General features: G+C 38.9%; 1 protein-coding gene across 6 annotated transcripts in view; it reads right to left on the bottom strand.

The window, feature by feature from the left end:
* Nucleotides 1–15,721, bottom strand: part of tacc2 (transforming, acidic coiled-coil containing protein 2) — a 69,546-nt gene that overhangs the window by 41,841 nt on the left and 11,984 nt on the right. For all 6 annotated transcript variants that reach the window (XM_048205073.1, XM_048205078.1, XM_048205076.1 and 3 more), the window contains 3 exons: nt 11,421–11,659; nt 10,047–10,175; nt 326–7,297 (listed from right to left, as the gene is read on the bottom strand). In XM_048205073.1, the coding sequence (XP_048061030.1) occupies nt 326–7,297; nt 10,047–10,175; nt 11,421–11,659 (7,340 nt within the window). The remainder of the gene's footprint in view (nt 1–325; nt 7,298–10,046; nt 10,176–11,420; nt 11,660–15,721) is intronic.

Raw genomic sequence — 15,721 nt, 5'->3', positions numbered from 1 at the left:
GGTATGAAAGGATTCTTTCTTGCACTAAAGGGCACAAGTTGATGTCACTGTTGAGGTCACTCTCAGGAGATAATGGGCTGTAGTACTTGTACTTGTCTCCATTTTCACAAAAAACATCACACAATCATAAAACATACTTGTTTACACCTATGTTGATAGTCCAGGTTCTGGGATACACTGTTCTTAATAAAAAATGTAATATGTATCTGTGTGTGTGTGTCAATGAAAACCACGACATTTTTTTTGACATTTCTATGAGTGCAACAGAGTCACTTTCCCTCACTGTCACTCATTTTAAAAATAAACACATCAATTTGAAAAGTACCTGTTTTCTGTAGCTCCACAGGTAGTCTCATCTCTGTGCTCTGGAATGATCTGAGACATGGAGGCTGCCTCCTTCAGAGCTCTGAGCCAATCAGAACATTCAGAAGAGTTGACTGACCTCTCAGGTACAGAGACTACACTTAAGCCTCGTCTGTCTGAACTGTCTTTAACCTGTGATACCTGCACTGTTCCTGGGCCTGAACCCAGCAACACATCTGCAGCTTCGGACACCTTGCCGACTTCCTCTTCACAAGCGTCACTGTAATCTTTCTGTATTGTTTTTTCAGTTAGAAGCGATTCTATGTCTCCACGATAGCTATCTGCTATGTCAGGATTTTGTTTGGTGCTACTTTTAGAAGTATCTGTGACATTTTCACGTAAAGTTTGAATAAAAGACTTGGTGGGCTGCTGACTAGACTGTTGATTGACTGTGAGAGGGGGCTGGAGGGAATCCTGGGGGTCAGTCACCAAGTAGACAGCGGTCTCAGGGCATAGCAATGGCATAACCATTTTCATCTCAGTCAGCGTCTCATCAGTAACTTCTTCTACAGATTGGTCTACATTACCGACTATTGCTTCATCAAGAGAAGATAAAGAGTGCTCCTCCAACTTGCTTAGGTTTTCTTTGGATATGCTTTCTTTCACTACAGTCTCTGAAGACTTAGATTCAGCCCTTTTGGACATTTCTATGCATTCTTTTTCAAAGGTTTTATTCTCTTCTTCATCCTCTATCTGCTTACTTATCTCTTCTTGAATTCCTTCTGGCTGTTGTCTGTCATTTGAAACAGTGCCTTCTGCTTTCATAGTACTGATTGTGTTTTCAGGGTCTGAACAAGTTCTTACATGTAACTGCATGAGCTGCTGTTCAGAACACTGTGTAACCTGCTCCTCTGTGTTTTGGGTACCGACTGGGAATTGCTCTGACAAATGCTTATTAAGCTGCTCCATCCTCCAGACAGCTGTCTCAGATTGGTGAGCGGAATTAGGAGCGTTGAACTCTACTGAATCTTTAGAGGCATAATCCACACTTATCTTTTTTTCCTCTTTAATACTTTCCTGGAGCAGACAGTCAGTGGATATGGTGGAGAGCTGCCCATCAGAGGGCTGAAAAACTAACTCTTTCACTTGCTGAAGTTGGGAAGTTCCTGCAGTAGACATCTGTGTAACATCACTCATTGAATTAGGTCTGATCTCAGTGTTTCCAATGTCTCCAGGGGTAACAGAGTCGAAATATTTCTCATTTGTTTTTAGTCGTGCTTCATGGTGTGAGAGGCTGGGAAGCACAGAGAACCCACTTGAGTGATTTATAGGAAGTTCTGAGCCTTTCTTGGTGTCAAGGATTTCATCCCACACATTTCCATGTTTGTCCACACTAGTCTGTGATTTGGCACATTCTGCATGTTTACTCACACTTTCCTGTGATGCTGAGATGGAAGGCTCTTTTGCCTCTGTAGCCTCTATAACCTTTTTGACTTCTGAAGTTTCAGAAGCTGACAATGCCATTCCAGACAAGCTGGGAGCTGCCTGTGTTTGAATTTCACTTGAAGTACTTTCAACACAAACAGGAGAATTCCCACCACTCAGATCTATAGTTTGCATACTCTGCTCTTCATTCTGTGGACATACATTGTACACAGCAACATCTTTGTCATTGCCCCCCACCAGTATGGCACTCTCTGATGTGCTGTTTAGGGAACTTTGAGCCTCTGTACTACAATACACCATCACTTTCTCTTGCGTTTCACTTGCCTCAGGATCTGCATGATTATCAGATTCAGCATTTTCTAAACCATTGCTTTTACCCACACTTAACACTGCTTCTGGGGCACTCATAAACTTCTGTTGCTGCTGAAGCTCTTGGGATTGTGAAAATGCCAAATCTGACTGGCTCAAGGCCCTCAGATCTTGTGTGTGGTCTCTCTCGGGAAAAGCATTCGCCACTGCAGACAGGGTCTGATCAATGACTGGAGGAGATTTTTCAGTTGGTGCCCCTCTACAACCCAGAGCCTCTTCTATAATCCCTTTAGAGGTTAAACCAGGATCAGACACAAGACTAGACTGCAATTTTCCTCTTGGAATGGTTTCATTTAATAGTTTTTCTTCTCCTGATAGCTTGAAGAGATTTATTAACGTCTGGTTCTCTCCTTGTGTTTGATCAATATTTTCTTTTGCGGTAGTCTTATTCTGTTCTTCAGAGGTATGTGTCTTTTCTTTGCTGTCCTTTTCTGTGACAGATTTTACATTGTGTCTCTCGTTTTCTTTCACACAATCCTTGATTTGCTCTCTTCCCATCACCTGCCTGAATCCTTCGGATACATCTGTATTAATTCTTACATTGTCTACAGACACATCTTGAACAGGTTCTTCAGTCAGAAGTGTATCAAGATTGTCCTGTGAGTTCATCAGGAGAGAATCACATTTGTTGTCATCATTAGGACTTTGTGTTGTCAAAGCAGATTGAGAATGAAGCATCTCATCAACACAAGATGCTTCAGAGGTATTTGTTTCTACTCTGCTGTCCTTCTGCTCCCTAAAAGCCATTTCTTCTTGCTCCTTTCTTTCGCCCTGCTTCCCATTTTTCTGTTCATTTCCTTTATCCTGAGAGGCAATAGTTTCATTTTTTTCCTTCACGGACTCCTTGTTTTGCTCTTCTCCCTTCACCTGCTTGAATCCTTCAGATATGTCTTTATTAAGTAACTCCTTGTCTATTGTAACATTTGTAGGTACATTGCACAAATCATTTTCATGTTTAGAATTTACATGTCCTTCTCTCTTCCCTTCTTGACCAATATCAAATTCTACAGTGTCCTTAGATGCTTCATTCTCTTTCATCTTTGCATTTCCAACAATATCTGAGGTTTTTGAGACTAGTGGTGCACAACCTGCCAGTTCTGGTCTGTCAGTTGTAAGCAGAAGGGACCCAGATGATGCTGCAATTTCCTGTGCGGAGACACCAACAGTGTAGGGCGCATCATCTGCATTTTGTTTTCTTAACATGACTTCATTTGCATCTGATTGCTGATTTGTTTTGCCTGCAATATTATTTACAATCTCTATGTCAGACACGCACACGTGGTTCACACTGTAATGCTCCCCAGTTCCTGCAACAGCAATATCACAGTCATTAATGGACTCAGAGTGACTCAGCATTGGGCCTGGAGCCTTTAGTACAATGACAGACACATCCCTGGCATCACTGATAGTGCTTTGTTTAGTGGTTGAGGAAAGATCACTTTGTTCTGGTACTGTAGTTTCCGCTGCAGGAAGAGAAGGGACTGTTGTGTCTTCAGTATTTGCTGCATCACTTTTCATTATTTCACCACTGAACTGTGATTCTGTCTGATAGGGCAGCATGTCTGCACACTTATCTGCTTTTAACAGGAGTGACATCTCTGAGGTTGTAGTAGGCTGCTCGGTGTAGGATTTCTTGTCTGGTTGAGTGCGAGGACACATGCTGTCTGTGTTTGGGGCTGCTGCTGGAGACAATGAGCTGGTTTTTACCATTGACTCCTCTTCATGTGTGTATTTCTCTTGCTCTTGACTGTCATTCACAAGATTCTTTGAATTATTTGGACATGTTACTTCTATATCACTTGCTTCAGGTAACCCACATCCCTTTGATTTATCAGTCTCGTCATTCAGTCTTTCCTTGCTGCCAAGTACCACTTCTATATGTCTCTGTTCAACTCCTTCAGACATAGTGATATCAGCCCGCTCACCATCCACAGCGGGGCTGTCATTACGACCCTCTTGTAGAGAAACATCCTGTAGTAAAACACTATCCTTCTCAGTGGACGCTGACTCATCTGTATCATTTGGACTGATCTGAGTAACATTCAAAGACTCTTTATATTCTTGGTTCTCTTTAATTGCTTCAGTTTCTTCCAGAATTTCATTAACGGCATCCTTTGTTTCAGTAACACTGGTGGTCACGCCTGCAGCTGACAGTGATGAAAATATAACAGGATTTTTTTTGTTAACATCAGCTTCATCTGTTACTTTACTTTCTTCACAACCACCCATATTTACATTAACATTTTCTTCAAGTTTTACAGTAGTCTCACCCTGCTCTTGAGATGTGCTGGTTGTTTCTTTGCAGTCCTTTGATTCTTTATATGTAATTTCCGCTTGTTCCAAATTTTCTCGCTGCTTCCCATTTCTTTCCTCTTTACCTCCTTCCTCAAAAGCAGTAGGTTCTTTTTTTGCATTGGATTTTTCCTTTTCTATTTCCGGTTTGTTGATGGTGAGAAAACCTTTAAAGTTGAAGCTAGTCTCTTTTACTGGGTGTCGTAGACTTTCAAATACCATCAGTGGAGGCAGAGAGGCACATTCAGTCCTTTGGCCTTTCAACACTGTATCCTTTTGGTCCTCAAAAGAGCTCTGCATACCTTTTGGGGATATACGCCCTTCCACTTTGGTACAAATTTCAGCGATATCCCTCATGTTCACTTGTAGCTTAGTTGATTGCGATTTGTCTTCACTTGTAGGGGTTGTTTCTTGCTTTTGTTGCTGTGTTTCTGTCTTGATGGATGTGTCACAGTTTGTGGTTCTAGTTTGTGAAGAGCTCTGTACCTGTTGATTGTTGGCTTGCGCAGTGAGGCATTCGTTTTCCGAAGAAACCGCTGGTGGAAATGATCTATCACTGCCTAGCAATTCTGCTCCTGATGCACTTGGGCTTGGATTCAGATTAGCCTCTTCCTCTCTCAGTGCTTCTGTCTCTGTAGAGTTTATGTGAGAAAGAGGAGGGGGTGGGCTGATGGAGACGCAGTCGTTTATTCTGTTGATGGTCAGAGGAAACAGGGCTGTGCCAGCTGTGACAGGAAGGATGAGGTCACTCTCGTCTTGTGTTGCCGCTAGTGATGCTGTGATGCGGTGGGATGGACACGTCTCGGTTGCTGTCTCTGTCTGTGACACCCTGCCTCCGTTCTGTGCTCCTCCTTCGCTTGTCTCTTTCCCCTCCTCTTCACTCTCTCCTTTTCTCTTCTTTGATCGAGAACTCTCCGCCTTCCAGTCACATGTTCCAAGGACGCCTGGAGAGGAATAGGTGACCAGAGCTTTGTCCTCTTTGCCGACCATGCCTGTTTTCTCGTTTCCGGCTGGGGAGAGTGCGATTGGCAGACCCCCTCCCTTCCCCACGCTCTCTGTTGAGTTGTGTGGCATTTTGTTGCCACAGCTCTCCTCAGTCGCCTTTTCTTTCTGAACAGGTGAGCACTTAATCTTTGGAAAAATTACTGAGGTGCATTGTTGTCCCTGTTCAGCCGTAATTTCAGTTAATGTTCCCTGTGAGCTTGGAGACTCATCCGCTTCCAGCACTGCCGATTCTCCCTCTGCTGCTTGTACTATTATTGCGACACTTTGGAACGCATCATCACTCTTCTTCTCTCCCTCACTTTCTATCATTTCTGGCATTGTGGGTGTTGTTTGTAGCAATGTGGAGGCAGCGGACTCTGCTGAAGCCTGTTCAAGGGCACTCTCTTCCTCCTCCTCTTCTGCACTGGCTCGGCTCAGAGAGTGTGAATTCCCCCACAGTGCTGTGTGTGCGCCAGCTCCACTGCCTAAAGGAGGTCCATTCTCCAGCTCCAGTGGACATGTCTCTAAGTCATATCTCCCTTCGGGCTCATGTTCAGAGGCTGTTTTAGCTTGGCAGAAATCAATCACAACAGCAGATGCCTTAGACACATTTTTCTCATGTTTAACTTCCCCTGTCGTACAGTGGTTGTGGTGTATGGTTTCACCTTCTGATATTGATTTGTAGGGTCCATCTGTCTGATCCTGGTCATCATGTTGCTCAGGCCCCTGTGGAGAGTGTTGTATCAGGGTAGGTGGAGCCTCAGCCAGGGAAAAATGAGCTTGGTGAGCCTCGGGTTCTGGAGGTGGGGAGCAGATCAATTGTTTACCCTCAGGACTCAGCTGTTCTGGGAGTCCTAATTCCTGTCTTTGATGCTCAAGGCTTGATACTACTTTTGTGTTTGTTTCTATCTGTCCACTTATCTGCTGCTGTGTCCCTGACTCCACCTGTTTTTGTATGTTTGGTTGTACGCTTATTTTAGCTTCTAAGTGTAACGAGTGACCAGAATGTTTATCCATATGTGGGGATTGGCATGCCAGTAAATCACTAATTAACTGACTATGCATCTCTATTTTCATTCTGTTTGAATTCTGAATCATCTGTGTAGCTTCTGCAGAACTGATGACTTCTTCGATCACAGGATTTAACTCTTGAATTCCTCCGTTTTCTTTCTGGGTTGTGTGTGCTATAACATTTATTTTGTTTTCATCTTGTGTGCTCTCATCCTCCAGGGTGTATTTCAAAGAGCAGATATCTTGTATTGATTGATCCTGGGTAAGTGTTTCCTTTGCTGCATCCATCTCTGATGTTGTTTGTGTACCTTTCCATATGCTAGGTGTTGTTTGTTGATCAGCTATGTTCTCAGCTGTGTGTATTTTAGTCTCTATCTCTGAATTTGTTTGCCATTCTGCCTCTGACAGCTGTCTAGTTTCCTCACTGTGGTTTTCTGTTATATCCTTGATGTTTTTGACATCCTTAGCTCCATCTGTAAAAGTATTAGTTTGCTTTTTGCCAAGAATATAATCTCTGAAGCTAAACACCCCCTCTTCACCTGCTGAGGAGTCATTTTTGTGTGCTTCATTTCCATGGCAACCTCCATGAATTTTGACAGGTTTTTGTGAAGATGTACCAAAATCCTTTTTGACTTCAGCCTTCTCAGTTTGTTCATTTTTCTCATCATTTTCAGGCAGGACTAAGGAGGAACACCTATCCAGATCACCTGCAGTCCATGTGTCTACATGGGAGGATATGCCAAGAGCAGTCATTTCGTCCTCACATTCCTTTAATGCTTCCTGGAGTTCATAATCCACCTGGGCAGCCAAAGGACTGAGGGATGGAATATCTTGCTGAGGTGTGCTAGACAAGTGGTTCTGGGTCTCAGTAGAAACTTGGTCACCATCACAGCTATCAACGTTCACCAAGAAAAGAGACATTAGACTAAATATGCTCTTAGATACATTTAGTTGTTCATTCCACACCAAGCCAAAGCACTCCACTCCACCTCATGCCAGAGACAGGATGAGAATTCATGCATGAGCACAACTAAGTGTTTTAAAAGGATAAGAAACTAAACACACACACAGCACAAAATGTTTGTTGTCTTAAAACTAGGTAAATTTACTTGAGAAGCAAAATTGCATAAGATAATAAGAATATATCTTGAATTAAGCTTATATTTCTTATCTCAATAGCATATTTAACATAAAATGTAGTGAATTCATTTATTGAAAGTCTTTTATCATATGCAATTTTTCTTCTCAAGTAAATGTATCTTATTTTAAGGATGTTTAGATAATTTTACTGGGAAAAAACTGATTAAGTTGATTATTAAAAAATTGCTTAATAAAAGGATTTTTTTCAGTGCACGCATCAAAAACATCTAGGTTTGACTTTACACCATCATGAATTTTTTCAATGGGTAAACCACTTCATTTCCTCAATTCAACTTTATAAATCACTTGCAATCATGCATAATTTTCATTGAGATTATAATCAACATGCTGAAAACTTTGTAATTTTCAAAAGCTGAAATAAGAGTGTTTGCCAAGTAAAAGCCTTCAGAGAAGTCATAGGCTAAAGTCTGATAGACTTGGCAGAAAAGTCACGTTTTAGATCAAGGTTAATGCATCAATGCTTTTAGTGCAGTGTAATTAGCGTAATTGACTACCTATGCGTATGATAGAAGAGCACCCGCCAAAAAAACTGCAAAATGCTAACAAATTTATTACTGCAGACATTATACAACCTGGTGAATCACTGTGACTGTATATAACGTTTCAAGAGCTGAAACACAGTAAGTGACTAACATCCCAATAAAATAGCTACAGCTGATCTAATATGACAACCATGCTTCCTCCCCACTGCATGTCTCACCTAGTGTTCTCTCTCTCTGTGCCTCCAGGGGTATTAAAAGTACAGAGACAGCTTAGCTAACACATTTATGCCTGTCATTTTACACTAAAAATCTATCAATCACCTTCACCTCAAATGGAAATAAATGAGGGAGCAGATCCTCAAGTGTTTCTCAATTGGAACACAGTGGTCATGTGATCTGCCAGCTCACTGATATAGATGACAACAGGCTCAAGCACGCAGCCTTTTTCTTTTTTCAGTAAATGATTTTGACTAGAAGCTGACACTCCCATTCAGAGGAGGCCAGAAAAAAAGTTTATAACCCTTCTCTGGCATAACTGGAAAGTCAGACAGCTGTACTGCAGTTTAAGTTACAGCAATTATGCTTGTATATGCTAAAAACCTGAGGCCTTTTGGCATACTGTATGTCTGCATGAATTACAGAACTGCAGCCACTCCCTACTGCACTGTCCAGCAGCAGTTCAATACCCACAAAACTCTGCCCTTCGCCTTAGAGTTTCTATAGACCTTCCAGCATAAAAGCATGATGCGAAAAGAATAAATAAATAATAATATTAATAAATATATCAATAGTTTAAAAATAAACCGTTTACTCTGACATGGTACGTCATATTTAGCTGAGAGAAACTAACATGAAGTAAACATGTCAAGTATGAATGGAGATCTCATCTGTCTAAGCAATTGCAAGCAGATGTGTTAATGTGTTGATAACTCTCTCTTAACAGGAAAAAAAAAAAGAACACACACACACACACACACACACACACAAAACACCCGCAAATATACACACACCACACTCAAACATGGCTTCCGGTTAAGGAGGACACCTCTCACGCTGTACATCGATCTAGTGTGGTAAACCATACGTTTTCACCTCATGCAAGCGTGTTAAAGAGTCATTTCAGTGGCCCAATCAAAAACCAACCAATAACAACACTAGTTTAGTTCACAGCAAACCAGCTCTACCAACTGTAAAGCCAAACATATTCGACAAACCACAAATCCAGTAAGCACAGCTACATTTTAAGTTTTGTGATAACGTTTTTATACAAAATACTTAAATATGTCAGTGTAAATAAAATGTTTATGTATTTAAAAAAAAAAAAAACATTTTCACAATGTTTCAGCAACATTTTATAATTGTCATTACCACATTTATATTTTGCTATATTTGTATTTTGCTCATAAACATACATTCTAAAAAACAAAAATATTTTTGCTACATTTTTAAGCCTTTTTCATTTAAATGCACTGATTGCATTATATAAACCTAAATAAGAATTTACACAAACAGTTTTGTTCCATTTTAGTAAAAACATTAAAGTATTTAACATAGATTTTGACTTTAGGTCAAATATACTTTAGGTATATTTATATTTAATTATATACATATTGTCACTTTTCTCAAAGTAGCTGTTTGGTGTTGATAATTTTTTGTAACCCATGTCTTGTTTTGATTATGCCATTTTTTTTCTTTTTTACGTCTTTGTGTTGTTTGTCGAACATTTTTAAAACAATGTACTGCAGCGTAACTTAACTTCAGCTAAAATGCAATGAAATGTAAACAAGTTTTGTGCTTACTGGGAGGAAAATAAAACTCCATTTACACAGCACACATCAATAGCCACAGCCAGAACACAAAATGGAGCAAAAGAGATCTCACCAAAATCTATTACATCTATGAAAACATGATAAACTTTGGCCAAATTAAAAATGTCCATCTATTATGCCATAGCAGACTGGTATCTCTCTGTCTCCATTTTCATTATTCCTCTGTTACCTCTTTATGAGGCCCACTACTGGTGGACTGGCCTCCATGTAGTGCTCTAGGCCTGCCAGCAGAGGGTTGGCAGTGCCACCCAGTGCCACAGCCTCATTCTTCATCTCACCCAAGCCCACCTGCTCACAACTATACACACACATACACAAATAAATGTCCTTTATACCCAAACATTATACTAACAGGCTGTGTGATGCATTGAACAGTTTATTAGCGAGAAATTCATAACATTCACAATTTTTGTCATTTTAGTCCTAGAATTGTCATATGTCTGAGACTATCCAGGATCTTGTCATATGTCTACAGATGTTTAAAGTGATTCAGATCATAAAATAAATATTCTAAGTCCTTTAGAAACCTAATAGCAGAAATTACTTGGACATTTCTACAAAACTCTTGCTGTTTTCTTCAAAAATGTTGTTAAAATCACCCTAATACACAACATACTAATATAGAGGTATATATAATAGAAAACATATGTATAAATAATATTTCATAATGTAAAATATTTATGTCTGCAAACAAGCCTTTCGTTTTCATTAGCATTACATCCATAAAATCATGTAAAATAAAAGTCACTGGAGTGTGCCTTGGCTGTACCACCTTAACTGCAGCTCTTTTGTAGGCCTGCCAATTGTCCATTCCGTCAAGTTTTCCATAGGAATGAGTCAGAGATTAATGGAAATTCACTCTATGTTTATCCAGCCAAGCGAGTATAAGGAAGGATCTTCGTAGAATAAGTCCTGTGTTTTGTTTTGCTCTGATTGTGAAACATAGTAAGACATATACCACTGGGCAAGTGTCAGAGTCCAATCTAATCTGTGGCTTTCAGTTTCAAGACTGATATGAACTTGCATTATTCTTTGCTTCCTCAATTCCTAGGTGAGCTCACAATTTAATGGTACCTTAAAAAGATAGCTCATCTAAAAATAACATTCTGATTTACTCACACTAATGTCATTCCAAACCTGCATGAGACATTTTTCAAAATATCTGTCCTTGAAAGTCATTAAAGTTTAGAAGGATATGAGGGTAAATGATGAAAGAAAATTAATTTTCAGATGAACTATCCCTTTAATTACACTAGACACATTAACAATTATCAGTTCTTTAATCTCTTTATTTTTGTCTCTAGAATGCAAAACTTGCACACAAAAAAAAAAAAAAATAGTTTACCAGACACGTCTATGCAAAACATAACTGAAAGGTGGAAAAATTTGCATCAGATGTGAACAACTTTTCATAAGAATCAGCCATCCTGTTGAAACTTGCCCCTTGATAAGTGTCTGATGACAGGTCTACTCCTCAAAATTCTCTTGAGGAAATAAATGTGTGTGTGTGTGAGAGAGAGAGAAAGAAATTGTTGAGACTTACCCAAGTGAGGTTCCCCAGGTGAGATTGAGCTCAGTGCTGAGGTCGAGGTCTATGCTGGGCAGCAGATCATGAGGAAACTCTAGCTCCTCTTTATCCTCCTCTTCCTGTCTCTGTGGCTTTTCGTCCTCGTCAGCAGACACCTGTGGCTCCGCAGTGACTGAATCAGTGTGGACAGATCCGTTCTCTGCAGCGGCAGACTTTTCCTTCAGTGGGCTCACCTTGTCAGTGTGTACTGCGGCCTAAGAAATGCAATAAAAGTACTTAGAACACAGACCGGCACAATCTGTTTTTAATCAGCGTTTATCTGAGATCAGTAAATCACTCAGACTAGTTGCACACACATAAAATGGCCTACTTGCCACTCAGTGAACAAGTTAGTGGTTCAAACCGAGAGTATGTTTCTTTAAACGTTAAGGGCTTGACATTTAACATAAAAAGAAAACACGCCCACCATGTCAATAAAAAGCTGAGGTGATTCTAGACTACACACCCTGATCATTTATCAATGTGCCATCTGTACTTTTAGACAAATCTTAAAAAATAAACATGTTTTCAATGAATCCAATATATCAGCATGGCCTTAAGGATCAGTTCAGACATGCTCATTTGCCCTCACTTCAGACGTGTTCATACACTTATGAATAAACCATGAAAAAACATATGGTTGTAAACTAAAAAGGTGATTCATAGTTTGTAGTGAACTTTCACAGAATTTATTCACTTACTGTTTATTTAAAAATGAGGCGAATTAAAGTGACTTTACTGGTTTTACTGCTATTCTATCCAAATGAAATAAGATAGCTTCATACAACTGAACTACAAGATTAAGTGCATTCTTAAGCATTTTGTAAAGGGCCAGGCCAAACAAACTACAAAAAAATAAATAAATAAATGTAAAATCACTATAGGCATGCAGAATTTACTTGCATATGGTGTTTTAATTTAGAATTAATTTGTCATACTGCAAGACTACTTAAACTACAAAAAAAGTAATTATACTTGTTTAGGTAATTACTTCAATTACTTCATTAAAGGTGCCATCGAACGATTTTTTTACAAGATGTAATATAAGTCTAAGGTGTCCCCTGAATGTGTCTGTGAAGTTTCAACTCAAAATACCCCATAGATTTTTTTTAATTAATTTTTTTAACTGCCTATTTTGAGGCATAATTAGAAATGCGCCGATTCAGGCTGCGGCCCCTTTAATTGCTCGCGCTCTCCGCCCCCTCCCGAGTTCTCGACTCATTGTATAAACAAAGTTCACACAGCTAATATAACCCTCAAAATGGATCTTTACAAAGTGTTCGTCATGCAGCATGTCTAATCGCGTAAGTATGGTATTTATTTTGATGTTTACATTTGATTCTGAATGAGTTTGAGGCTGTGCTTCGTGGCTAACGGCTAATGCTACACTGTTGGAGAGATTTATAAAGAATGAAGTTGTGTTTATGAATTATACAGACTGTTTAAAAATGAAAATAACGACAGTCTTGTCTCCGTGAATACAGTAAGAAACGATGGTAACTTTAACCACATTTAACAGTACATTAGCAACATGCTAACGAAACATTTAGAAAGACAATTTACAAATATCACTAAAAATATCATGATATCATGGATCATGTCAGTTATTATCGCTCCATCTGCCATTTTTCGCTACTGTCCTTGCTTGCTTACCTAGTCTGATGATTCAGCTGTGCACAAATCCAGACGTTAATACTGGCTGCCCTTGTGTAATGCCTTGAACATGGGCTGGCATATGCAAATATTGGGTGCGTACATATTAATGATCCCGACTGTTACGTCGGTGTTATGTTGAGATTCGCCTGTTCTTCGGAGGTCGTTTAAACAAATGAGATTTATATAAGAAGGAGGAAACAATGGAGTTTGAGACTCACTGTATGTCATTTCCATGTACTGAACTCTTGTTATTCAACTATGCCGAGGTAAATTCAATTTTCGATTCGATGGCACCTTTAAGAGGGTACTTAAAATACTTCCAAGAAATCCCCCTCTCTCACACTTGGCTGTTCCCATTAGGGGTCAAAACAGCGGATCATCCGCAATCCGTATTTATATGGCACAAGTTTTTATGGCGGATTATACATTCTAAAAAAAAATATTTAACTAAAATCCTGATGTTAGGATATGATGTTAGTGGCATCACAATTAGAGAATTTTCTCCTTTGCATAATAAACTCTTTGATTTAGAGTAATTGACAATCTTAACCCTCCAAAACACAGACACACACTCGCTTCACTCATACACACACTCATTGATCGATAGTTTGATTCACAGGCAAGTCTTTGTGCAGCAAAAGAGGATCATGTTGCAGGCTCTCTGGAACACAGGTCACATTAGAGATGCATTACACAGAAGCCCCACATCCATTACCCATTGTTTTCATCATCTTTGATTCCAGTACACACATCATATGCACTTGATATACACGTGCATTCCCACCTCTGCTGTAGGTTATGGGTTATACTCTCTCAGAGCTTTAAGACATGAGTACATTCATGCATTGATCTACATTCCCAGGCCTTTGTGAGCACAAACACCACTCAATTTGAATCAGGTCAGAGTATCAAATGAAACTCCCACAAGTCCAGACAAACTCGAGGGTTCGGATTCCATTAGCTTATTCAGAATTTTAATTTGTTCACCAAACCTGGAATAAACACAAGGGTTTCAAATATCAGTAACATTTTGTAGTGACAGACGGCTGCATTTTCAACAGAGAACAGCAAAATCCCTAAAGAACAGGATGCACTTCACACACCAGTGAACAATCACTGTACTGTATCACTGTATGCAAAAAACCTCCCTCAGCCCCTCAAATGAAAATGACACAGTGTTTGCTAGACTATTCCAAAATTCCTGTCATCAAGCTTAGAATATGTTTACACACCATCAAACAACAAAACAAGGTATTATTATGTCATTTTTAATGTACTAATCATGCTACATTTATATATGCAATGGGCGTACAGAAATCTGGGACCACTAATAGTAAGTGTATTTATTTTATTTATTTATTTTTTGCAATAAACTACAGTATCATAAAACAATTTGAGTGAAAAGTTTAACAGAAAAGTTCACATGAATTTAAAATATTCCAAAAAGCATCTTGTGCTTCAATGGAAACACAGAAAATAATGTTTGGTATAAAGGGGTTAAAGGGGTCAGTATCATAAATCTGCTTACATATCATTACTAACCTTGAAATTGTAAATAATAAATAATATTTACACTTCAAAGTCCTAAAACTTTCTTTCCAGTTTTAAATTAATCATCATACACATTAACTTTTATAACACATTTTGTTGTGCTATAATGCTTTATATATTATATAACAAGTTAAATCATGAGCCAAATACATAATTCAGATATTTGTATCATAAAAAATGAAATTTTTCCCTTCCTAATCATTAAAGTTTTGTTCATGCTGTATAAGACCACATTCATTCAGACCTACACTTGAGTTTAATAGAATAATACCACACTTTATCTCATGGTTGGTTTCAAGTTCCTCAGCTTCCTGTTTCCTGTATATGCTGTGAACTTGTGTCTAAACCTTAAAAAACTTAATTGAGCACACAGTAACTAAAATAAATCAAACTCACTGAGCTACATTTGTCTGTGAGCTTAGGATTTTAAAGCTCCACAGAGGCATCTCTTACCCAGATCTAAAATAGGTAACATCAAATCACCCAAAAAAAAAAAGAGCCACTGTCTGCCATTGTCCTTTGACCTATAGCATGAGTGGTCCTGAAAAGCAGACCCCATATGGTCTCTTTTGCCCTTCCCCTTTAACAGCCCACATTGTCCTCCTCTACAGTAAATCCTTGCTGTTAACTGCCATGCGTCCTGGCTGTGCAGGGTTAATGGTTGTCATGGCAATCATATAAGCCCAACACAGCAGACTGACCTCTGAATAGTTGTGGGATACACACACTACCCATAAATTATATGAAATGCAGTCCAGTTTTGAATTAGTATATAAAATAGACCAAAGTATTATCCCTCTTCAGGAAGCACACATTACTGTACTCAGCTAACACATATCGAAATCAAAACAGAAGCATTAAAATTATAACACTGCAAAAGGTTTTAATTAGTCTTTTTTTACTTGTTAAGAATCTAAAATATATATATTTACAATGTAAAAAAAGTAAAATAAAAACTTTTTACTGTCAGGAAGAAGAAATACACTTGTATTAGAAAAGTACATTCTCTGAAAACAAGTCCTGATATCTCATGCAGCACTCACTGCAACATTGAAAAATTAACTCATTTT

The sequence above is a fragment of the Megalobrama amblycephala genome, linkage group LG10 (assembly GCF_018812025.1).
Source record: "Megalobrama amblycephala isolate DHTTF-2021 linkage group LG10, ASM1881202v1, whole genome shotgun sequence".
NCBI classification, from domain to species: Eukaryota; Metazoa; Chordata; class Actinopteri; order Cypriniformes; family Xenocyprididae; genus Megalobrama; species Megalobrama amblycephala.
This window is presented reverse-complemented; position numbering and strand designations above follow the sequence as displayed.